Source organism: Passer domesticus, chromosome 17, assembly GCF_036417665.1.
Source record: "Passer domesticus isolate bPasDom1 chromosome 17, bPasDom1.hap1, whole genome shotgun sequence".
Lineage (NCBI taxonomy): Eukaryota > Metazoa > Chordata > Aves > Passeriformes > Passeridae > Passer > Passer domesticus.
The window spans coordinates 12,959,982-12,984,190 of NC_087490.1; the positions used below are offsets into that span (position 1 = coordinate 12,959,982).

Sequence of the window (24,209 nt, forward strand, 5' to 3'; positions counted from 1 at the left end):
CAAGAAACCTTATTAACTAATCTAACTCTGATCTGGACTGTACAGAGAAATCAAGTGCAGCATTATATCATCCTCCTGAGGATACACACGTATATTATGTTATGATCAAGAGTTTGCTCAGTTATACCTCGGATATTTTCCTTTGGAGAACTTCATAATACTTTTAATGTCTTAGATTTCCATGAAATTATGTCCTCCCCATCTGTTAATGTCAAAATAGATCATCCTTTTCTTTCTCCTCTGCTGGTTTTTATGGTTAAAAGGTAAAAGCTAGGTTAATACTGCAAAATAGGATATTTAAACTGCATTTTGTCTCCAGTAGTTAGCATTACTCTGGAATTACTACATCCTTTCCACAGTTTGTTGAGGGGGTTGGCTTTGTAACAGCTTTTATTAAGGACTTACTGAAGAAAGTTACTTTTAAGCATTTGTACTCCGTGTGCACCAATGTTTGAGGTGGGCAGTGGTGGAGCAGCCAGGTCTGGTGGAAGGGGGGTGGAACTCAGGGATTTTTAAGATCCTTCCCCCCAGACCATTCCATGATCTTTAAAGCCACCTCCACTCACACTCTCCCAGATGAGTTCTAATTCTGTGCTGTTAATTTTCCTGAGATTGCTGTGACTCACACACCCCTCACAGACTCCCCAGTATCAGCCGTGGCTAGGAGAAGGAGCAGGAGAGCAGGAGTGGAGGATGGCAGGAGCACAAGCCCTGCACCCTTCCCAAGGTGGGCAGGGCCCTGGTGTGTCTGAGCTGCAGCACGGATTGCTCTGGGCCAGTTTGACCAGCAGCTTCTGGTGCCTTTGTCTCTGCACATGGCACCAACGTGCTTCAGTTCTTCCCTTTTAGTGAGGAGTCAGATGTGCAGTGGAACTGGGATGATGGGCTTTGTGCTCCTCTCCATTTTTTATGTCACTTGGTAAGTGCTGATCTTGCATTAAGATGTCACTGTCAAACTGGAGAGCATTAGGGAAGAGAGGAGCTGCTGAATTTCCAGCAGGTCGAAGTATTCTCGGATCCCTGGGCACTTTCTGTAAAAATCTGTTGGAATAAAGGATGGCTAAAAAATGTTTTTAATCTAGGCTTTTTAAAATTTCTCTTTTGAGAGTCACTGTAATAAATCGAAATTATTGATTTAGCCTGTAGCAGTCCTCAGATTCACTCATTTAAGAGTGGAAACTGCTCCATTACTCGGAGCAATAACCCAGCACTGTGAAATCTCTCCTCAGAGACTGCTGGGCCACACCTGCAGATGGGCATCCAGCGAAGATTTCTGTCTGCTGATGGCCCTGGCAGCAGCTGAGCTCTGTGTGCTTTCCTTGGGGGTGCTCTGGCTCCCCACCCTGCCCTGGGAAACCCTGGCAGCCTGGTCACTATGCTGGCTTGGTGGTCACTACCCTGCCCTCAGTGGTCACTGACCTGCCCTCAGTGGTCACTAACCTGCCCTCAGTGGTCACTAACCTGCCCTCAGTGGTCACTAACCTGCCCTCAGTGGTCACTAACCTGCCCTCAGTGGTCAGTATTGATGCTCTTAGTGGTCACTAATGCTGGCTTGGTGGTCACTAATGCTGGTTTGGTGGTCAGTAATGCTGCCCTCAGTGGTCACTAACCTGCCCTCAGTGGTCACTGACCCTGCCCTCAGTGGTCACTGACCCTGCCCTCAGTGGTCACTACCCTGCCCTCAGTGGTCACTAACCTGCCCTCAGTGGTCACTAACCTGCTCTCAGTGGTCACTAATGTTGCTCTCAGTGGTCACTGACCTGCCCTCAGTGGTCACTGACCCTGCCCTCAGTGGTCAGTATTGATGCTCTTAGTGGTCACTAATGCTGGCTTGGTGGTCACTAATGCTGGTTTGGTGGTCAGTAATGCTGCCCTCAGTGGTCACTAACCTGCCCTCAGTGGTCACTAACCTGCCCTCAGTGGTCACTGACCCTGCCCTCAGTGGTCACTAACCTGCCCTCAGTGGTCACTAACCCTGCCCTCAGTGGTCACTGACCTGCCCTCAGTGGTCACTAACCCTGCCCTCAGTGGTCACTGACCTGCCCTCAGTGGTCACTAACCCTGCCCTCAGTGGTCACTACCCTGCCCTCAGTGGTCACTACCCTGCCCTCAGTGGTCACTAACCCTGCCCTCAGTGGTCAGTATTGATGCTCTTAGTGGTCACTAATGCTGGCTTGGTGGTCACTAATGCTGGTTTGGTGGTCAGTAATGCTGCCCTCAGTGGTCACTCACCTGCCCTCAGTGGTCACTAACCTGCTCTCAGTGGTCACTAATGTTGCCCTCAGTGGTCACTAACCTGCCCTCAGTGGTCACTAACCCTGCCCTCAGTGGTCAGTATTGATGCTCTTAGTGGTCACTAATGCTGGCTTGGTGGTCACTAATGCTGGTTTGGTGGTCAGTAATGCTGCCCTCAGTGGTCACTCACCTGCCCTCAGTGGTCACTAACCTGCTCTCAGTGGTCACTAATGTTGCCCTCAGTGGTCACTAACCTGCCCTCAGTGGTCACTACCCTGCCCTCAGTGGTCAGTATTGATGCTCTTAGTGGTCACTAATGCTGGCTTGGTGGTCACTAATGCTGGTTTGGTGGTCAGTAATGCTGCCCTCAGTGGTCACTCACCTGCCCTCAGTGTCACTGGCTCTGGCTCAGCTCAGCCCTGGCCAGCTCTCACACTGCTCCCCCTTTTCCAGAGCCCTGGAGGAAGCAGGATCTGGTTTGGGTTTGGTGTCTGTGGTGTTAGCCCAGCGTGAGTCTGGCCCTGAGCTTGGCTGGGCTGTGCACCCTTGGTGCCACATTTTAAATCCCCTTCATTAAGTACAGCTTTGGATAGAGCCACTCCTGCATGTGAATAGGAGGAAAATCTTCTTCCAAGGGTAAATGTTTCTCAGGGCACTGAAGGTTTGAATGAACAATAACTTGCAAAGGAATGCTTAATATCGTACTCAAAAATCTTCTAAAATCAAAAGTGCTGCTGCAGCTAGCACTGGCATCTCCCAGGGCTGTGTGCTGCCCCACAGCTGGCAGCAGCTGGGGAGTTCCATGGCATTTTCTCCCAATGTCACTTCTGGTTTGCCTTTTATGCATCTTTTATTATCCTTCCATTAACAGAACATTTCCATTCCACCTTCTTTTCCCAAAACTGCTCTGCTCAGAGGCACTCAGGGGCTCTGCTGCCCGTTCTCCTGGGCAGCACTTTGCTGCCAGCCTCTGCCAGGAGTGGATTCCCCCATCCCTGCCCTGCAGGCTCAGCTGCTGAAACCATCAGCATCTGCTCACCCCTGCCCAGCTGCCCAGCAGGGAGGAGCTGTGGCTTCAGCTGCTGGCTGCTGTCTCAGTGCCCACACAGCCCGCAGTCCCCTGTGCTAGCCCGTGCTCCAGTCTGGCCCTGAATGATCAGCATTTTTATAAATTAAAATAGATCCAAGGAGCGAGCTGGCCCAGGGGAACTCTCAATCCAATCAAATTAGACTCGTATATCCACCCTGGAGCAATTCCTTGGAAGCTCTTCCTTGAGGAAGCTTCATTTGTAATCACTACGTGCTGTGTACTTTAGAAAAGTTTTATAATTACTTGCTGTTCCGGCTGCTGAGCACTTCTAAATGTTGGATATTAAGGAACTGCTGTTTCAGTCAGTGAACAAGCTCTGAACATTAAATGTGCTTCACGAGAAGCATTTTTTCCTCAGCCATTACACATCTCTGAAGGCATATTTTTTTTCAAGTGGATGCTTTCCCAGCTGTTGATGGTCTCTGTTGCTGCTGTGTGAAGAGAGGAGGAGGAACCTGTGATGGTGTGACATTGCATCAGGGCTGCTGTGCTGTGCTGTGCTGTGCTGTGCTGTGCTGTGCAGGGGTGGCTGCATCACTCACGGATGCAGGCCCTGGGATATTGATGCAGGTCAGCCTGGAGGGGCACCAAGGAAAGCTCTCTGTTGCACCATGCACATTTTTGTGTCTTGTATTTTACAGAAAAAAATGCTTTAGCATTAACCAGAGAACTGTAGATGGATTTTGGTACCATTTTTGTGCCCTCCACCAAGCAGCCTGTGTTTGTCACAGGTCAGGGGACACCTGGCCAGGACAGCTGAGTGGGTGACTCCCAGTGCTGGGAGAACAGGAAACCCCAGCTTGGCAGTGTTTTGTAAAAGGTGATACCCATGATTCTGGCCCAGAATAGCTCACCAAAGCATGGTGTGAGATGCTGAAGGCATTCTGGAGCCAAGGGCTGTGCTTCCAGTGCAACCAGAACGCTGGGCAGTGGTTGGTAAAGATTTGGCAAAACCAGCTCTGGTCCTTAGCTGTGCCAGCCTTCCCCGTGGCCCCGAGTGTGTCACCAGCCCCTCCTGACCCTGGGAGCAGGGCTGGGACACTCGGGGAGAGGGAAAAGGGGTTTGGGAGCAGGGGCTGGCTGGAAATGAACTCCTCCCCACCTGCAGGTGCCACCTCCAGCTCTCTGGAGCTGCCAGCAGAGTTGTGGGGCTGCTTTTGGAAAGGTGCACATTTCCAGAGGATCTTTGGAGAAATGCATGCAAGCTTCTTGGTCTGGAGACCTTTCCTGGAGCTCGTTAACTCAGAGCAGCTTTGATGTGTGCAGAGATTTATTCTCCATTTGGTGGAAGTGAAGGCACTGGGATAGTCAATCACGTGGAAAAACGTTTTCTCTGCCAGTTACTAAGAATCAGAACTAGAAATGGTGCAAATAACGTCATTTCAGGTGTCATTAATCGAGGCCACAGTGGTGCCTTTAGCAGCCAAGGGCAGGCTGCAGCCCAGGTGATTCAGGGGTCTCTGCATGTGCTCATGTGTGCAAATAACTGCCCAGGCTCCAGGCAGTGTGTGCTCCCCTGGAGGTGCCCCAGAAGTGTGCAAACCCCACTTACTGCAGCTGCCTCCTGTTTACAGGCTGTAAGATTTACTTAGGAGGGACTTCTTCAAATGGCAGTAGGCTGGGCTTGAGCTATGAATTGCTGAACCCATCCATCCATCACATCAGTGCCCAGAATCGCTCGAAATGCAGGCAGGAGATGTGCCACTGCCACAAAAGTGCTCCATGTCTCTCTTTTGACACAGCAAGGAAATAAATTTCAAGCATTAGGTAGTATTAAGAGTTTTCAGAGGGAGCCATCCAAATGAAAACCCATAATCAAAATAATAATTATCAGGGGAACCATTTGCTTTCAAAGTAATCGTGCAAAGTAAAGCACAGATTATGTCTTAAGTAGCAAAAAACAGTGATTTCTGTTCAGTGGGAGAAAGGAAGTCTCGCACTTGAGAATGGAAGTGCTTTGTACATGATCAGTTCTTGATGGATTTTCTCAGAAATGGGCCTTCCTGTATTGTATGTAAAAAAGAGAGGAAAAATTGAGGCTGTAACGTGATGAATGCAGGCAAAGGTGTGATGAGGCTGGGATTGGGTTACTGAGCTAGGAACTTACCTGTCATTCCCTTCATTTCCAAATCATTTCAGCGTAGGGTTGGATTGCAGGAATATTCAGTGGAATATTAACGCTGTGGGAAGGCATTTGGAAAGTTCCGGGAGAGTTAATGGATATTTTCTAATGAAGGGAATTTAAACTTTTTTTTTTTTTTTTTAATTAAGCCAGCAGCTAGTCCAGCAAATTTCTTTAATATATTCTTATTATTTCTGGTGTAGTTAAAGACATTTAATGTGAGGAAACATTTCCAGCAAGTCTTTTCATATTTGTTTTTCAAATTTGCTTACTGGGTTTGTGGTATATTTTACCTATCACAAATTTTCTCTTCATTTGGTCTCAGCTGCCTGAGATTTTAATTTCCAGAGAGCACCTCTAAGATTAGACTAAAATTGTCATTTTTTCGTTTAATCCTGTTTTTTTTTAATGGCTTCTCCACAGTGGTTACACTGAGCTTCATTGCTGAGGGTTTCTGTGGTTTTTGGTGGTGGACGTCTTCAAGAAACCTTGGTTTCTTTTTGGCTGCAGTAATTCTGGGCTCCTCAGCCTTCACGAGCTGCACCGGCCTTAACTTCGGCTGATCAGAGTTCAGATCCAAGCCAGAGTATGAAACATATTTGAAAAATCAAACAGGACTTGGAATGGAATAAGTGTTACAATGACCTGGAGTCCATCCCTCTGCAGTGCCCACAGGAGAGGCTTTGATAATTTGAATAATTCCAGTTTGTGTGCTCTGAGGCAGTTGCAGATTGGAAAAAAAATCTTCTAGAAGTGTGATAACCACTCATAAACAGCTGGATTTGCAGTGCTTAACCTGGCTCGGTAACGGCTCTGCCTTTGCCTGTTTGCTGTCCCCAGGAGCACCAGCCTGTTCCACGAGGTCGTGCAGCTGGAGTTCGAGATCGCCAGCTTCAGCAGCCTGTCGGGCACGCAGCCCATCAGCTGGCAGGTGGAGTACCCCCACCGTGGCACCTCCGAGCCCGCCCTGGCCGAGATCTTCATCTGCCAGAAGGACCTGGTGGGCATCGTGCCCCTGGCCATGGTAAGAGCCCCTCCCTCCCTCCCAGCCTGAGCCAAGCAGGGCCAGCCTCAGCCTCAGCCTCAGCAGGGACTGCTCCTTTCCCTGGCACTGCCTCTGGAGCCATCCCTGGAGCCTGGCACTGCCTCTGGAGCCATCCTGGCACAGCACCCAGCTGCAGGTCCTACACTGTCCCCAAGGGAGAGGAACCATCCTCACTCTGTGCACTGACCCCACAGGAGAGGGATGCTCAGGGGAAGGGATGCTGAGAGGAAGGGATGCTCAGAGGGAAGGGATGCTCAGAGGGAAGGGATGCTGAGAGGGAAGGGATGCTGAGAGGGAAGGGATGCTGAGAGGAAGGGATGCTGAGAGGAAGGGATGCTCAGAGGGAAGGGATGCTGAGAGGAAGGGATGCTGAGAGGAAGGGATGCTCAGAGGGAAGGGATGCTGAGAGGAAGGGATGCTGAGAGGAAGGGATGCTCAGAGGGAAGGGATGCTGAGAGGAAGGGATGCTGAGAGGAAGGGATGCTCAGAGGAAGGGATGCTGAGAGGAAGGGATGCTCAGAGGGAAGGGATGCTGAGAGGAAGGGATGCTGAGAGGAAGGGATGCTCAGAGGGAAGGGATGCTGAGAGGAAGGGATGCTGAGAGGAAGGGATGCTCAGAGGGAAGGGATGCTGAGAGGAAGGGATGCTCAGAAGGAAGGGATGCTCAGAGGGAAGGGATGCTGAGAGGAAGGGATGCTGAGAGGAAGGGATGCTCAGAGGGAAGGGATGCTGAGAGGAAGGGATGCTGAGAGGAAGGGATGCTCAGAAGGAAGGGATGCTCAGAGGGAAGGGATGCTCAGAAGGAAGGGATGCTCAGAGGGAAGGGATGCTCAGAGGGAAGGGATGCTGGAAGGGAAGGGATGCTCAGAGGAAGGGATGCTCAGAGGAAGGGATGCTCAGGGGAAGGGATGCTCAGAGGAAGGGATGCTGAGAGGAAGGGATGCTGAGAGGAAGGGATGCTCAGAGGAAGGGATGCTCAGAGGGAAGGGATGCTCAGAGGAAGGGATGCTCAGGGGAAGGGATGCTCAGAAGGAAGGGATGCTCACAGGGAAGGGATGCTGGAAGGGAAGGGATGCTGCCTCTTCAGCCGTCTCCCTCAGGTTTAAACCCTGAATTTCTTGCCTTTTCCCACAAAACCCAGTGGATTTTCCTTCCTGCTTGTGATTGCCTTGAACTTGCAGCTCCAGAGGGCCTCAAGGACCTTCTGCTGAAGGCCAGGTTGCTTGGTCTTGGTAGGCTGAGGTTGGTACTGATTCTCCTGCTTGATGACCTAATAGTGTGAGAACTTTTGGTTTGAAGTCAAAAATAGAAAACAGTAATACCCTCAGTAATATATTTAAGAATTATGGAGTGCAGACTTTCCTGTGGGTAAATGGTTTGGGTTAAAATCTGCTCAGGGTTTTTGGAAAACAAGGAATTTCACTGGATTCTCCAGCATTTCAGCTGTGCTGTTGTTAGGCAAGCATTTTATTCTTTGTTGGTCAGGATTTGGAGGAAGAGTCAGACATAGCTCTTTGCTTCTTGTGAATTTTGCCCCTCCAGTGCATCATCTTGTTGGCAGAATTCTGGCAGTCTTTTCTTTGAACAATGTTCAGCAGATAATTAGATGAGTATTATTTCCTGGAAGTCCCAGTCTTCAATATATTCTTCCCCTTTGAAGAGTGAAACTGCTGCTCATATCAAATGAGGTCATGGCCAGCAATTTCCTGATCCACAGTCTGTTAAGTCAGCAGAAAGCCTGCACTGCATTCCAGATCTGAGGGGGAAATAATTGTGCTCATTACCTGTCAGCTCGAACAGGGAATATTTATTGGAGCATCTGTCCTCTAAGGACTGCAGAACGTGCATGAAGAGGAATTTTTGTGGTCAGATTTTATTTTGAGATAGATGCCTTCCACTGCCAAACAACAGACACGTGTCTGCTGGCAGACTTTGTGTCTTCTTGCTCTTTTCATGAAAGAACTCATCAGCTTCTTCTCTGTATTCCATGTCTGAGGGAATGGAGATTCTAATATCTCCTGTCAGGGTGGGATGCCTTTGCACTTGCATACAGGGTTCTTGCAGACTTGTGCCTATCCTGCATTAAAATTCATCTGCCTGCGAGGGTTGCTGTAAGAACTGGAGGTCTGAAAGGATGAGTTTAGTGTTGTATAAATCATGTAAGGCGAGATCCTTTATTCCCAGCAGATTGCCAGTAGGCACTGTGGGTTCAAACAGAGGGTTCAAACAATGAAATCATTAAACCTTTCTCTTCACAAAGCTTTCTTGTGTTTATCTCGTTGCTGTACCTTGTGATAACACTTAGCCAGAGCCAAGATACACAGTGTTAACAGAATGCAGCTGGGTGGAACAGCAGAGCACCACTGGCTTTACTGCAGGGTGTTGTAGATAAAGGGAATTTTCACTTCTCTGTTGGCTGACCCTGCCCATGCAGCCAGGGTGCTGCCTTCGTGCAGGCATTCACCTCCAGCTGAGCTGATTGCCTGGCCCTTCTCCTGCTCAGGAACAGAGTTCCCTGGCAGCAGAGAGGGTACCTGGCTCTGCTGGGAGCTCAGATCAGTCTTTATCTGCACTGCCCACAGAGCAGCAGCACGTGGCTGTGTCCAGAGAGGAGATCCCAGTGCTGAGCAGCAAGTGGGGCTTGTAATCCTCTGGAGGGAGAGGAGATTTTGTTGATTTTGTTGTTGATCCGGGGTAGAACTGCTGACGTGCAAAGTCAAAGCTGTCACTGCACATTTAAAAGTGACCAGGGGCAGGAGCTGCCCAAAGATCCTGCAGTGTGCCAGGCTGTGGGGGCTGCTCAGGGCCCTGCCCCTGCTCCGAGGGACACCCTGAAAGTCCTTCAGCAAACTTTTCCCTGCTTTGGGTGGAGCACAAAGATAAAGGCTGCTCTGACCCATGGACTGAAGCTCGTCTCGTGTGAGCCATTCCGAAGTTATGAAGCAAGAAAGATCATGTATCTTTTATTGCCCTGTGCCTGATTACATTACAGAAAGAGTAGGAAGATGAAAACCAAGTGGTCTTCAAAAGATTAGTGCAACTGTTGCTATGGCGTTCTGGAAGAGATTAAAGAATTGACATTGTCAGCAAGAACTGAACCTGAAATGTTAAAATAGGGGCTTGGCTCAGGAGCAGGTGGTAGGGTAAAGCTGCTGAAAAATCCGTGGACATTCCTCGTGTAGTCAAAAGAGAGGGTTTTAGCAGAATCCATATTCCATGTGCCTAAACAACGTGCACAGGTAGGGAACAGCAACACAGGGACGTGCTACAGGGAAATAAGGAGCAAGAGACATCAAAACAGCTGGACTGACAGGAACTGTAATCTTTTTTTGCCAGAAAAAATGACATGTAAATTTGAGGGAAGTCTGTTTTTTTCCCCCAAGCTGAGAAGTTAATCAGTCTGAGTAATTTTGGAGGATGTGTCACCCTTCAAGGTAGCTGGAGAGGAAAAATGAGACAGAAAAGCTAGAACAATATAGTTTTAACTGTTTGTTGCTTTCTAACTCTCCCATAACAGAATATCAGCTAAGTACTGTGCACCAAACTAGGTTCTAGTCAGACACATCCTCTGCTTTCCAAATTCCTGCGTATGCCCTTGGTGAGACCATCCACTCATGCACCCTGCATGCAGGCTGTGTGAGGGTCTGTGTGTCTCACTCAAAGTGTCAGATTAAATTCACATTGTGTATTTCCATCACTGAATAGCAATAATTACTGAGGCAAGATTTGTGAAGAAGTAATATTATTTATTAGACTTTGGATAGAGATGAGAAAAAGTGGAAAAATGCTCTTTCAGACACACTCCCCCCTTCAGATCTCTGGACTCACTTGAACCACAGCTGCTGTGAGACAGCACAGCTACAGAAAGTGGGGCTTGTGAAATTCATCAAATAGGAGAGTTAAATAAGAAAAAATAATTTCTTAAGGCACAGGAAATATATCCCACTGTCTGTGGACAGGAAGAACCTGCTGGCTGGTTTTAATTCCATGTTACTTGTTGTAGGATCAATTAGGAAAGTGCTTTCCTAGGACCTTAAATAATGATCTGCTAAGCTGCTGTTGAGAGCCTCCTCAATTATTCACAGGTAGCTCAGAACTAGCCAATTAAGGTGCACAAGCTTGCCTCGCTTACTTTCCACAAATTTTTCTGAGATTTCCATCCTGTCATGAGCAAATGTAGCCAGCTGTGTAGATTCTGCCTCGTGACCCTGTGAACACAGCCCAGATTTCCATCCGTGGTGTGTGCCCACAGGAATCCCCTGGAGAGCTCTGTGTGGTTGTGTTCTACACGAGCCACGCTCTGGGGAGCTCAGCCAGAGATTTCTTTTCATGCTCTGAGTGGATAATGTGGATTTTTAACAGTACCAAATTTTGCTTAGGGGTAAAACAAGGTACAAAACCTGTGCATGAGTGCATTGTTCAGTGCTGATATTAAAGGAAGCTCCTTCACGGGGGGAAGATGGGGAATCCCTGATTTGATATTTATGCAGGACCATGTGTACTGGGCCTGGAGCTGCCATCCTTCACCAGCAGGATGCTCTCCCTCTGAAGTTCATCTGCAGGTGTGACTGGCATGGAGCACAGGTATTAAATGCTGAAGCATAAACTCAGTGTCAGGAGCCCATTCTGAGAGTTCTGCTCCAGGTTTACCTCAAAGGCCACTTGTCCCCATGGGAAGCCATGCAGCTGGCTCATCCATGCAGATTTCCTCTTTACAACAACACTGATTTTCAGTGCCTCTGTCGTTTCACTGCTCACTGTGATCCACTGGTACTGCTCACAGCAAAGCCAACCTGGAGCAGGCTCAGGCCTTTTGGAAGTTCCTCGCTGCTGTTTCACGTGCCCAGGAGTTTGTGTGCTCTCCTCAGTGTACCAGTGGCTGTCATGAAGGATGTGACAATCCTGTCCTGCCCTTCTGCTGCCCTGATCTGGCTCATCTGCTGATGGGAGCTGATGCAGAGTGAGTCCTTCCCCTGTGAGCCAGCCTCCTGGGAGCTGCTGCTCAGCCAGCTTTGCAGCTTGTGTGCACAGTAACCTGGCAGTGCCAGCACCCGTGTGTGGCTGAGACTGCCAGCTGCCCATCAGGCACTGCAATTCCTCACTGCTTTCTGCCCAGTGCTGGGCTGTTCCTTGGGGAGTGCTTGGTTTGCCTGTTTCTTTGCATTCTGCACTCAGGGTGCTGCTGCTCCTGCTGCAGGAGCAGGGGCTGGACCCACTGCAGGGCTGTGACTCAGCCAAAAGCACTTTTGGCAGTTTTATGTGTGCTTGTTAACTGGCTTTGCATTAAAACAGAGGTGACCAAAAACTTAGCTCCCAAAGCACTGTTGTTTTATATACACATTTATGTCTGCCGTTCCCTGAGGTAAGGATTTTTTCAGGTATTTCATTGTAATGAAGTCCCTGCAATACATTTTAAAATATGGACCTGAATAAATAGAGTTTTCATCCCTGCACAGTCTGTGAGTTCACACCATAAAGCTCTATCTAGTTCAAGGGCACACAAGTGCAGAATTCTCACTCTGGTTCATCCTTCAGTCGTGAACGAAGTGGAGGCAACAGGCACGGAGGAGCTTTCCAGAAGGAAAAATCCATTTCCTGATTTGCTTATCACAGGCAAACAAATGAACAAACAGATCATCCACGTGTCAGAGTTTTCAGCTGACAGGTATTGTCTCAGATAATTCAGTTATGAGTCGCATGAAATAAATACTGGGAGCTTGGGAAATGCATTTTATGCAAAATGGAGCTAATCTATGAATAGCACTGAGTGGGACAGCTGACCCAGCTCTGCAGCCTGAGCAGCACCACGAAGTTCTCAGAGTTTGTGTGGAGAGCAGAGTCCCAGTGCCCCGGTGTGCAGGGGCACTCAGAGATCTGCTGTGCCTCCACTGCAGCTGCAGTGCTGCAGGGGAGCACAGACTGCTTCCTGCAGGTTGTGGGGCTGTGATTGCACTGATTGTGCATAAATTGTTGATATCAGCTGCGGGCTCTGTGTCTGCCTGTGAAGCAGTGTCACACACGGACTGGGACCTGCAGTGTTTATTGATTCACCTTGGCTAGGGAAAATTGGCTTTTTTTGCTGCCTGCCCATCAGGAAACAAAACCAAAACATGGACAAACTGTTGTTCATTGATCTCAAATTGGTCAGAAGGTGCAGACAGCATAAAGAACCCAAAACTACTCAATTTAATGCTGCCTTTGAAGTCCCAGAGATCATTTCTACAGCCCTTGCACTTTGCCTCCAGCTTCTGTTTCCCTACATTTCCTACATTCCTGCTTTGTACAGTCACATTCAGTCCTGCCTTTTGCAGGAAATGAGAATGGATCAATAAGGTTATCCCAGCTGGCTGGAATGAATATTTCCACTGGATCAAGCTCTATGTCATTTTCTATGAGTATGTGCAATTTCCTCTTGCAGCATCCTCCAGCCTGACAGTGCTGTGGGATGGATTACTTTGGGATTTTTAAGATGCTCAGGAGAGGTGGGGCCAGCTAACTTCCAGATTTTTAAAGATCTCTGAGAAATGTTAATGTGAGGCTTAATAGATGCTTCTTAGTCTTGACAGGAGACAAATCTAAGCAAACAAAAAATTGCAGAACAACAAGAATGTGCAGTGAGACACAAAGTAAATTATTGGTGTGCTGATACCAAAATGCTCCCCTGGGAGTGTCAGAAACCTCTGGAGAATTCTGTGTGTGAGCAAAGCTGGTCAAAGTCAGGGGGCTGGGTCAGTGAAGCTGAGCTCCCTGAGAGGGAAAGGAGGGACAGCACAGCTGGCAGGGGGACACAGGATCCACTTGTGTAGCTCATGGCCCTGCATTGTGTGAGGTGTGAAGTCTGGAGGCTGTGTTGTTCTCGTGGTGTATTTTGGGGCTGGCTTGAAGTGTTGGTTCAGCTTTGTGGCAGTGCCCCATCAGAAGAAGACATCTCAGGCAGCAGTGAATATTTGAAGTGACAGCTGATTCAAACTGGGGCTGTTGAGCACAGCCACAGAGGCATTTCCAGCTGCCACACACAGCAGCAGAGCCAGCAGAGAGTGAGCTGTGCTCCCATGAGCTGCTGCCCGAGCAGGACCCTGCAGGGCTGGGCTTTGGTGCTGGAGCTGCTCAGGACTGTGCCCAGCCCTGCCTGGCAGCCAGGGCAGATGGAGGAGGGCACAGGGCACAGCGGGCTGGAGCTGAGCAGGGAGCTCCTCACTGGCACTCTGCAGCGAGTGTGGGGCAGGTCAGGCTCAGCAGAGCCCAGCCCTGGCCAGCTCTGCAGGCACTGCTTGCCTGGCTGCACTCCTGTGCTGCTGCCAGGGCTGGGGAGCAGCAGCAGCAGCTGGCATGGCTTTGTTTGGGAAAGGGAATGGCACTCAGCACTCTCCATTGCTGGATGATGCCTTCTCCTCTGGAATGAAGGCACCAGCCCTCCCTAAGCTCCATGTAGCAATATTTACTTGCTTTGGCATCTGTTCTTCCTGTCTGTTCCCCCTGTTTTCATGAACTCACTGACGTATCTTGTTGCAGTCCTAGGCTAGGAGGGTTCAATGGTGTCTGGTTTAGTTTGGGACAGTTTGGTGCAGAAGTTTTCCCATTAGCTTTAGCTAAGAGGTGATTGTCTGGACTTAACTGGTGAGTACAACATCCACTGTCCAAGCCAACTGCAGGCAGCAGACGTTGGTGGTGTTCCCTGGAGGCAGATGGTCTGCAGCTGCCCGTGCTGTCACTGCCAGGGGGTGGCAGCTGAGCAGGGCTGCCAGGACAGGCCAGCTGTGCCTGCAGGCAGAGCAGCTCCGAGCCAGCCTGAGCTCAGCTGGGGTGGCTGTGACCCACACACAAAGCCAGAAGGGATTCCTCTTCATTAGCAGCTTCCAGTGATGATTTTGATCTGTAAAGAGAGTTCTGATATTTCTGGGGGATGCCTCACCCTGCACCAGCAGGTGAAATATTTGCTTTGCAGAACTGTGCATTGTTTAGGCTGAGCTCTAATTGGGGAGTGCTGAGGTGTTCCAGCTTGGACAGTGAAACGATGGAGACAAGAGAAATGCCTTACTCTAATGGGATATAATGAGGGAGCACGGGGTTAAAACATCACCGTGACTTTTATAAGGCTCAGTGTTTTAATGAACTGCCCCCACACCTTAAAAACCCAGGAACCTTTCACCTTCAATTTGCTCTCAGTGCATGTTTGCCTTGCTCTGCTCTCAGTTTACAGTTCATTATCCAGACAGATGCTCCTCACTGAGGATGTTTGTCATGGAATTCACTCAGAATCTGTGCTTCAGACTCAGTAGCTCTGCTGGAGGGAGATAAAGCACAGAAGGCAGGACAGGGCTCAGCACAGTGCAGAGGACAAAGCTGGCCCTGTGCTGCTGGCTCTTCTCTGCAGCAGCAGTGGGGATGGGATCTGATTCATCTGTAATCCCAGAACCAGAGGGGTACCAGAACCTCATCAAACCTCACCAAAACAGCACTTTAAACCAGGCCCCAGCTCTGTGTGTGATGCCATGTGCTGAGGGAATTCCCAGCCCAGCCCTGGCGCTCCGTGGCCCCATTGCTGTGGGGTGTCCTTAGACCCCAGTTCAACTGCAGAGGGAATCCACACAAACACTGGATTTCCCCTCAGAAACAAATCATGCCTAATATTTAATGCTCCAGCACCTTGGCATGACCACCAGCACGCTGGTGAGAGAGGGAATTTCAGCAGGCAAATGGAAAAAAAGTAGCACTGACATTAATTTTAATCAGGTCCCAATCATCTGATTTGTCCTCTGTATTTTTTTCCTCTAGCAGAGCTGATTGTCTTTCTGCAAGATTTGTTACCCCACAGAACAATAATAGAGGCTGTAATGATGTAATTTATGGCTGTAATTTGCTTTTGGAAATCCCCTATTAGTGAAAAATAGCAACAGTGCAGTTTTATTAATTGCAGTAGGTGACTGTTGAATGCTGAGTGTCAGTGCCAGAGGAGTGACTGTGTTGTACTCTGCTCCCCAGGGTCCTGTAGGAGCAGAGCTCTGTGTCCTTTGGAGGCTGTGCAATGAGTACTTTCCTTAAACTAAATAAGTGCAAAAATAACTCAAGTTCACTGGGAAGTTTGAGGAAATGACAGAGGGAAGCATTAGCCTGTAAATCCAACACTGAGAGTGTTACTGCACCCTGTAATGTGCTCACACACAGGATGGCTCTGCAGAATTGCACATTTATTTACACCTTCTACCCCCAAACTGCTGCTTGCACTTCAGCCTTGAGGTTCATTACTGAGCTCCACTCTGTGTGCCATGCCAGGGAGAACCACTTCATCTCCTTTCCCTCTTTAATGTGGACATTTTTTACCCTGGCATAACACTTTTATTTTCATTTGCATAAACCAGACTTTACCAGGATGTATCCTGGGGGGAAAGCGCGCGGGCAGAAATCACCTTTGTGTGATTGAAGGGTGAATTCTCTTCCTTTTGTGTTCTGAGGCAGCACACAGCTGGCTGAGGCCCAGCTCGCTGTAACCTCTGTGCTCTTGAGCTCTGGTTTTGGGGAGCTGACAGAAGGCAGGAGCCTCCTGCTGCACACATGATGTCAGCAGCAGGAACCAAAGCCATCCGTCTCAGACCTGGCCGTCCTCAGGAATCACTTTGTCCAGGGTCCTGCCTGCCTTTTTTTGGGAAGTTTTACAGCTTGCTGCTTGCTGGAGCCAGCAGAGGAGCCTCTCTCTGGTCTGGCTGCTGGAGCTGGGACAAAATGTCAATTGGAAGCGTTGAAAAGCAGGGCTAGAGGGGAGCTGCCAGCTGGCACAGGTATCCTGAGGCATATGCTTGAAGGATGCCTTGAAGGGAGCTCCAGGAGTCAGCTTGGTGGGGTAATAAATAACCCATTCCAGACTCAGTCATTCCTGCTCGCTGCTCTTACCTCATCCAAATTACGGGTGCTCATTAAGCCCTGGGAGCTCTGATAGGCAAAAATAGGGATTGTGTGGCGGGGTGGGAGCCACACGTCTGCCTGCAGCCAGGCTGTGCCTCTCCTGTGGCTGGGTTCCACAGCAGGCTGGCTCATCTCTACAGTGGATGTGCATTTCCTGAGCAGGGTTGGGCTGCCAGGAGCCCTCTGTGCTGCTGCTTCTGCATGGAGGAACACTCCCTGCTCAAGGTGGATGCTGGTCCCCCTCCCCTGCTGCAGTTCTGCCAGGGCAGCTCTAGCCCTGAGGAGTAAAAATCACAGTAATTCCATAAGTGGAGCCAGCTTTGTGGCTAGAGGTGATGTCTTTTATTAGGCCATCCACTAGAGGAGGAAGAAAAGGCCAAGCTCTCAAGCACACTGATCTTTTTTAAGCCCCTTTCAGAGCTGGAAGTTGCTGTGAGATGCTCAGATAAAGTTAATGGTCACCGGGATTGCTGCAGGTTACACTAACAAGAAAATGGGGCTTTAAACAAATGGGTTTGATCCCTTGCTCTGTCACAGCCCTGACTTACACAATGATCAGAGCAGCCTCTTTCAGGATGCTTCTCCAGCCAGGAGCCTGCAGCAGGGTCTGGACAAGCAGCCCCTGGAGGTAAAACATGTTTCTGCTTGAGGAAGGGGGAAATAATTTCATCTGTGGTTATACATACTGTATATATTCAATTTTCCTCCTGCTAGATATATGCCAGGTTTGGTATCTATAAGGCCCACCAGTCTATCAGATGTGTCTGATCAATAATTTAATTTTCCTGTGTCTCTCATCTTTTTAACCACAGTGAGTTCCTGATGTCTGTACAGTATCTGCTCCCATTAATGCAATAATCTTGTTCCTGCCCTCTGTGTGCTTTGCTTATGTAGAGCTGCTGTGAAATCAGTGAAATCAATAAACTATTTGAAAAGGGAAAATAGTCTGGGTACAAGGATAGGAAATAATTATGACTGTTTTCTGCATTTTTAGGACCACTTTTTCATAGGGGTTGCACAAGGGTTTGTGGTGTCTTTGTTACAGATTTTGCTTATCAAAAAAAAAACCAAAACTGTACAGCCAAAACAAGAAAAGAGCAAGTAGAAAATTCCTCTTGCTGATTTCAAACCAGACTAAATTAAATTGAAACACCGAAGCAGAAGCTGCCTGCTTCACTTCCAGTGTGGATGGAACAGGGCTGTGACATCACAGCCTCCAGCCAAGCGCTCAGCCAGGAGCTGAGGAGCTTCAGGGGCTTGTAGGACATGAGTTCTGTCCACTAGAAGGAGAAAGCAGCTCATTCATAATCCATGGCATATTAATCTACCCAAATAAAACAAGTTCACAACCTCCAGAGCAGCCATAACAATCACCCCTGTATCAGGCAGTGCCCCAGTTCTTTAAAACAAGAAATTGTCCTTGGGGCTTAATCCTGGAAGTCCGTAAAGCATTTAAAATTCCTTCACCTCAGTGGCAGAGCTCAGATCACCCTCACACCCCAAGTTAATGCTCTTAGTGTGTTTGTTTCCACTCTTTTCCAAGCACTAAGGGTGCTCATGAGAAAAAATTCTGTGTATGGCTGGGTACTGTAGATGTTTCCATGTGTCTGCCAGAAATTAAATGTGTATAATTCATGCGCTGCATAAATGCATAAACCCAGACATTTTCAAGAGAACTTAGGACAATTTATTGCTTGTTTTATCAAGTGTAAGTGTGCTCAGGAGTGCCTGCAAGTGCTCTTGGATCCGTCGGCAGCAGTGCTCCGAGGCAGCAGCAGCAATGGCTCTCAAGTGGGCTGGTCTCAGAACAAGGGCTTTTAACCTGTCACTTCACACGTGTTCATCTGTTTGCATTTTCTATGCTAAAAAGAGCCAGTTATGGTGCTGGAGTTGGAATATCTCAGGTAATCGCTCACATTTCAAGCCATAACTGCAATTTTTTCTCTCTAGATAATGTTTCCTATGTAAGTGCTTTCATTGCTAAGTCAATTTAGCTAAATATTGAAAGTGAGGACTGAAATGGCACAAAGAGGAGCAGGTAGTTTCCTGTGTTACAAACAAGCATCTTCTAAAAAATCTGGGTTTTTTAAATAGATGTGTATGCTTGGAGAATTAGAATGTAGGCTTCTACTTCCCATCTTCTCCAGTCTCTTTTATGTCCTTATTCTATATTTTAAGTGGTTACAGAAGGATGAAATGTGGGGTTCTGTTTCCCATCTCCTGCAGTTGTCCTGAAGGATTTTTGTTAAGTTTTAATAGGTTCCAGAATTGTTTCCTTTGAAGTCATTTTCAGTTCCAGACTCTTCCTCCACACAGCAGGAAATGCCATCTTTCCTTGCAAATGCAGACTGGCCACGAGTCCTGGCACGGCTGTTCAGCCAACAGGAAACAGAGACAGCTTCGCTGCAATATTTGGCTTTTCCACATTTAATTTTATTTATTTATTTAATATTTGAGCTGTTCCTGATGGGATTTGGTGCCACAGCTCCACCAAGGCAGACTGGCCCCAGCCATAGGCTCAGCATTGGGGAGACACTCTGATAAACACTCACAAAAAACAAACTGCAACCACTTACAGCTTTAAAGATGCTGAAGGGAGACACAATCGAACATGAAAATGTTGATTTTATTCCATGTCCTTATTAATTCGCTGCTTCCATCACCTTTCTGCAGGTTTTAAGATAAAATAGAGGGGTATATATATGTATACACATACATATATATATATATATATACACACAGATATGTATATGTATATGTATATGTATATGTATATGTATATGTATATGTATATGTATATGTATATTTAATATTAGATTATATAAATATATATAAATTCTATAACATATATAAATATATAATATCTATTGATGTATATTATATATTATATATCAATATAAATTTATTTTTACTTTTTTTTTTAATCCATAAGGGATAGAATCAAGACTCACTTAGCTATAGTGGTACTTGGAGTTCTATAGTTAATAAGTAACAGTGATCAATTTCTTTGTTTTATTTTGATTTAACTTTGGGGCTGTGTATTTCCCCAAATATATTTGAAAAAGGAAAACTAGAACACTTCAGTATTTTTTGAGTGTTTTACTCAGCAGGAAAAGCAAACCCAAGCAGTGTCAGATGCCAATTGCAGCTGCCCCAGCAGCACTGCGAGGTGGCTCCTCTCTGCTAAAGCTTTGTCAAACACAGCACCTGGAGCCAGGACAGGGCTGCTTTTCCAGAAATAATAAATTCACATTCAGGCAGTGGAACTTTACTGGTGGAAATATTAATGCAAGTGCTTAGATCCTTATTTCACAAGGGAGAGGAAATAAGATTTCCTGGTTAGTCTCAGTGCCTGTGGCAAACTCATACAGCTCCAGAATTAAGTTTTGAATTGGTTTTATGAGCTGCATATGATAAAGTTAGTATGACAAATACAGTCAAGTAAATATTTACTTTTGAAACCAATTTGTTAAAAGAAATCTGAATTTGATTCTCTGTTGTTCAGAGGTGAAGAAGTGACAGGAGCTGCAGAGGCATCGTGGTTCTGTGGTTCTGCCCCTCTGCCCTGCTGGCTGCTAAGGTTCTTCATTCCACCTGGCTCCAGAGCTGGAAGTGGGGAGAAGAAGGGCTGGGTATCCCCCAGCAGTCCCAGAAAGCTGCCCTGTCTGCCAGGACGGTTCCTTCCCCAAAGGGCTGGGTATCCCCCAGCAGTCCCAGAAAGCTGCCCTGCCTGCCAGGACGATTCCTTCCCCACCAGCTCTGCACGAGGGGCATTCACACCCTCAGCTTAAAGCAGAATTTGTCAGGGTTTGTCCCTTTGGGAAGGTTCCTCCTGCTCATAACGCAGGCTGTGCCCATTGCTGCTTTTCCTGCTGGCCAGAACTCCATTTATGGCCTTCTCACATGGACTCCTGATAGGATTTTACTTTTCTGTGCACCATTCCAAAGCTCCTGCTGTCACAATAACGTGGGTAGAGCCCAGAGCTCTGTCCCTGGCCCTGTGTGCCCATACAGACCTGGGCAGTGCCAGCCTTGCATGTCACCAGCTGCAGGCAGAGCCAAGCAATGCTCCAGAACCTTCTTCCTTTGTGAGGGATGCTCACTTTTGACAGATGACAGAATTACATTTACAGTCTGCATCTGCTAAATCAAAGTAATCGTGGGTGAGGCTCCCTCCTGCACGTCTGGATGCTAACAGGATGGGTTCCCTGCAAGGAAAGTGGGGATTAGTCAGCCACGATCCAAAGATATTTCTCTGCATCCCTGTCTCTCAATATATTCTACATCCCCCTTTTTCTGTCTGCTATGTGTAATTTATCAGGACTCAAAAATTCCACTAGCAGGGTATTTGAAAACTGTGCAAGCAGGGAAGAAAACTGAATGGTTTGCTGCTAATGTAGGGGGCCAGTAATTAAGATTTATCTTAATGTGGAGACTAAACAGAGACAGGATCGTTGATTAAAAGGGCATTGCATTTGCAGAACACTGAGTTCCCTTTCTGAAGAGACACTTAGATCTTGGTCATAAATTACGCTGTCCACAAAAGCTGCAGGGAAGATTGTGCTGGGCCCAAAAAATTCCCATCCCAGCTTTGCTTTGTGTCCTCCTGGCCCCAGGAAGCTGCCACTGTGTTCTGGCAGGGCTCCAGCCCCAGGAGGAGCTGTGAGGGGCCCCAGCCCAGCCTGGGCACTGCTGGGCTCTGTCAGAGCCTCTCTGCTGGGCACTGGGGAGGGTGAGCCTCAATCCTCCCTGGTGTCCCTGCTCCACATCCCCTCCCTGCCCTGTGCAGGCTCCTGGAGACTCTGCTGGGATTTCTGCACCCAGAGCACCCAGAGCAGCAGACCCCAGCCCACTGGGGGAATCCCTGAGTGTATTGTGTTGTGAACAGAGCCAGGGATGAGCCAAGCCCTCCCCATCCCCTCCCTGCCCCGTGCAGGGCTCCTGGAGACTGTGCTGGGATTTCTGCACCCAGAGCAGCAGATCCCAGCCCACCTGGGGAATCCCTGACCCTCCTTGTATTCTGAACAGAGCCTGGGATGAGCCAAGCCCTCCCCATCCCCTCCCTGCCCCGTGCAGGGCTCCTGGAGACTGTGCTGGGATTTCTGCACCCAGAGCAGCAGATCCCAGCCCACCTGGGGAATCCCTGAGTGCTTTGTGTTCTGAACAGAGCCTGGGATGAGCCAAGCCCTCCCCATCCCCTCCCTGCCCCGTGCAGGCTCCAGGGAGCCAGAGCCCTGCCAGGCTCAGGGCTTTGGGCAGATGTGGGCACGGCAGGGCAGCAGTGGCAGCCCCAGCTCTGGGTGAGCCCAGGGAGGTGTTTGGGCTGTGCTTGTTCCTGGGGCAGGTGCTGCCCTGGATTCCTGTGCTCTGTGTGTGTTGTTGTGTTTAACAAAGCTTCAGCAGAGAGGAGCCCCTCACAGGGCTGCTGGGGCAGCTGCAGTTGGCATCCAAAGGGAGCTTTGAGCTCCTTTGTTCTGTCCTGTCACGAACAGACTGCAGAAATGGCAGCTTTTACTCACTAAGTCTGTTTCTTATGTAGATTTGGAATGGCCTGATTTTCTCCACAGTTAATTTGTTCCTTAGCTGATATTTTCCTTGGCAGTGTGGACCATGGAGTAGCCTGGATCCCAGCTGCACCCACGTTTGGAGGCTGAGGGATGCTGTTGGGGAAGCAGGCTGTGCCCTGTCCCCTTTGGTGTCACTCCTGAACAGCATTTCCCATTCCTCCTGCAGCTGGTATTACCCATGAAGTAAAAGCTCTTCTATTAGAAAGTGATAAATGAAGAGCAGGGTTGAGAGGTGAAGGGCCAATGGTATTGGAATCAAGTGAAAGAGCAGCCCAAAATCCAACCAACAAAATCTGCCCTTCCCCCTCCTGCCAGGGGTGACTCTGCCTCAGGGGTCCCCAACCACCCAAAGCCCTTGGTCTGTAGAACACTCCTGCTCTTCTGAGAGTTTCTGGAGCAGAATTCCTTCCCCTGCTGTAGCCAGTGCCTGTGATGTGGAGTGTCAGAGGAGCCAGCTGGCAGAAAGCACAATGTATAATTTACTGTTAATCCTGGGATTGTGGAGATCAGCAGAGCCTGCTGCCTAGCAGTGTCATTTCCTTAATCAGCTGTAATCCCAGCAGCATTAATAGCTGCAGCCCCAGCACTGTGCTCCCACACAGAGCCTGCAGCTCTGCCCTGTGCTGCCCTGGGCTGGGAGGCACAGCTCGGTGCCCCTCCTGGGTGCCCAGGCTGTTTGCAGCTGGCATGGGCAGCTCACACCTCCCACACCTCCATCCCCTCCTCTTGCAGACGTGCTGCCAGGGTGTCAGTGTCCTCAGGTGATGGGGAACCTCCGTGGAAGCACAGCCCAGCTCCTGGAGCTCTCCTGGGCGGGCTCTGTCCCCTGCAGCCCTGCCAGCAGCCAGGGCTTGCTGGCTCTGTCCCTGTCTGTGAGACAACTGCTGGGTTCATCTGGAGGTCAGCAGTGCCCAACTGCCCCTTCCCACGTGCTCCTCCAATGCCTTTCCCTGTCACAACATCGTTGTGTCAGTCCTTCAGGTGTGTGCACGGGTTTGTCACTGCTGAGGTGGCGTGGCTGTGAGAGGGACAATCTGAGTGCTGAGCCGCTAACACCATCCTGGGAGACTCCACTCACAGTTTCCAGCCTGCACACTGGACCATTCTCATGACCTCAGGCTCCCATGGATTTCTTTGATAACACCATCTAATCGGATTTAGAGTTTAATTAAACAGCTGTCACTTTGCTTCCTCATTCTGCCACAATTTAATGTTGAATTAGTTCCTGAATCAGTCATGGCTGAATGCTTGCCTTCTTCCAGCTGAGAGGCTGGATGAACATCAGGTTTGCTCTTCAGCTAAGTCCAAGCAGCACTTTGCATTCCTGCTCCTTGTGCAGAGCTCCCACTGCCGTGGTGCAAGGTCCCTGACTGGAGAGGGGTGGAATAAAAGTGAGGTTGCTGCAGTGAGCCCTAGGGTAGCTAGCTGTGGATGGGCACACGTGGGCACAGCCTTCTCAGCCCTACCTAGAGCACATTTGCTTTGGGGGTGCCCTTTCCCCTTGCTGAGAAAGGAGATTTTTGTGAAAAGCAGTCCTGCAGTTTGCTCTGTCAGCGCAGGGGCTGCAGCTGGGGAGGAAATGCTGCTGGTGGTGGTGGGCTTCATCCCCTGAGCCCTGGCACAGGCAGGGCCAGAGCATCAGTGGGGCTGGTGGTGCCCTGGGCTGTGCCAGCAGCTCGAGGGGAAGCTTGCAGATCTCCTGGACACTGGTGGTTTTCTATCAGTAAATTTTAAAGTCATTTCTTACACAAAAAAATCAATAATTTGTTTTCAGCTATCTCCTTTGATACCTCCTTGAGCCTAACCACTAGAGTTTTCCTCTAATCATTAGAGGGAAATTTGTTCTTTAATTATACTATTTGCTAATTAAATACCTTTAAATAGTAATCATTTCCTTCACATGCTGTATCCATTGAAGGGATGCCCTGGTAAGAGGAAAGAACCTTCCAAGCTGGGAGTCCATAGATGTTCTTCAGGCAGGAAAGGCAGCTCAGCTCTGCAGTGTCAGAGTCAGATTTGTTGGCATTTGGGCATCGTGCTGCCAACACAGTTGGAGGCTTCCAGAGCCAGGGCTCCAATCTCCCTTGTTTCCAAGGATTATGTGTGTAGCTCTGTTTCAGCTGTGGCAGTGCCAGTCCTGGCTTTTTAGAGTTTGCAATTCACTTAGAGAAACTTCTTTCTGACCTGGATATTGATGCTGACTTACAGTGCCTCTTCCTTCTGTTTTTTCAATTTACTCTGCTTCCCTCA

At 48.7% G+C, this 24,209-nt stretch overlaps 1 protein-coding gene across 7 annotated transcripts in view; it reads left to right on the forward strand.

Annotated features, from left to right (window-relative positions):
• The window catches only part of LOC135282462 (transmembrane protein 132C-like), a 174,026-nt gene that overhangs the window by 127,559 nt on the left and 22,258 nt on the right, over positions 1 to 24,209 (forward strand). For 6 of the 7 annotated variants that reach the window (XM_064392264.1, XM_064392260.1, XM_064392262.1 and 3 more), the window contains exon 4: positions 6,288 to 6,471. In XM_064392264.1, the coding sequence (XP_064248334.1) occupies positions 6,288 to 6,471 (184 nt within the window). Of the gene's footprint in view, positions 1 to 6,287; positions 6,472 to 17,644; positions 18,297 to 24,209 lie in introns of those variants that run through there. The other variant, XM_064392266.1, reaches the window with a different exon arrangement.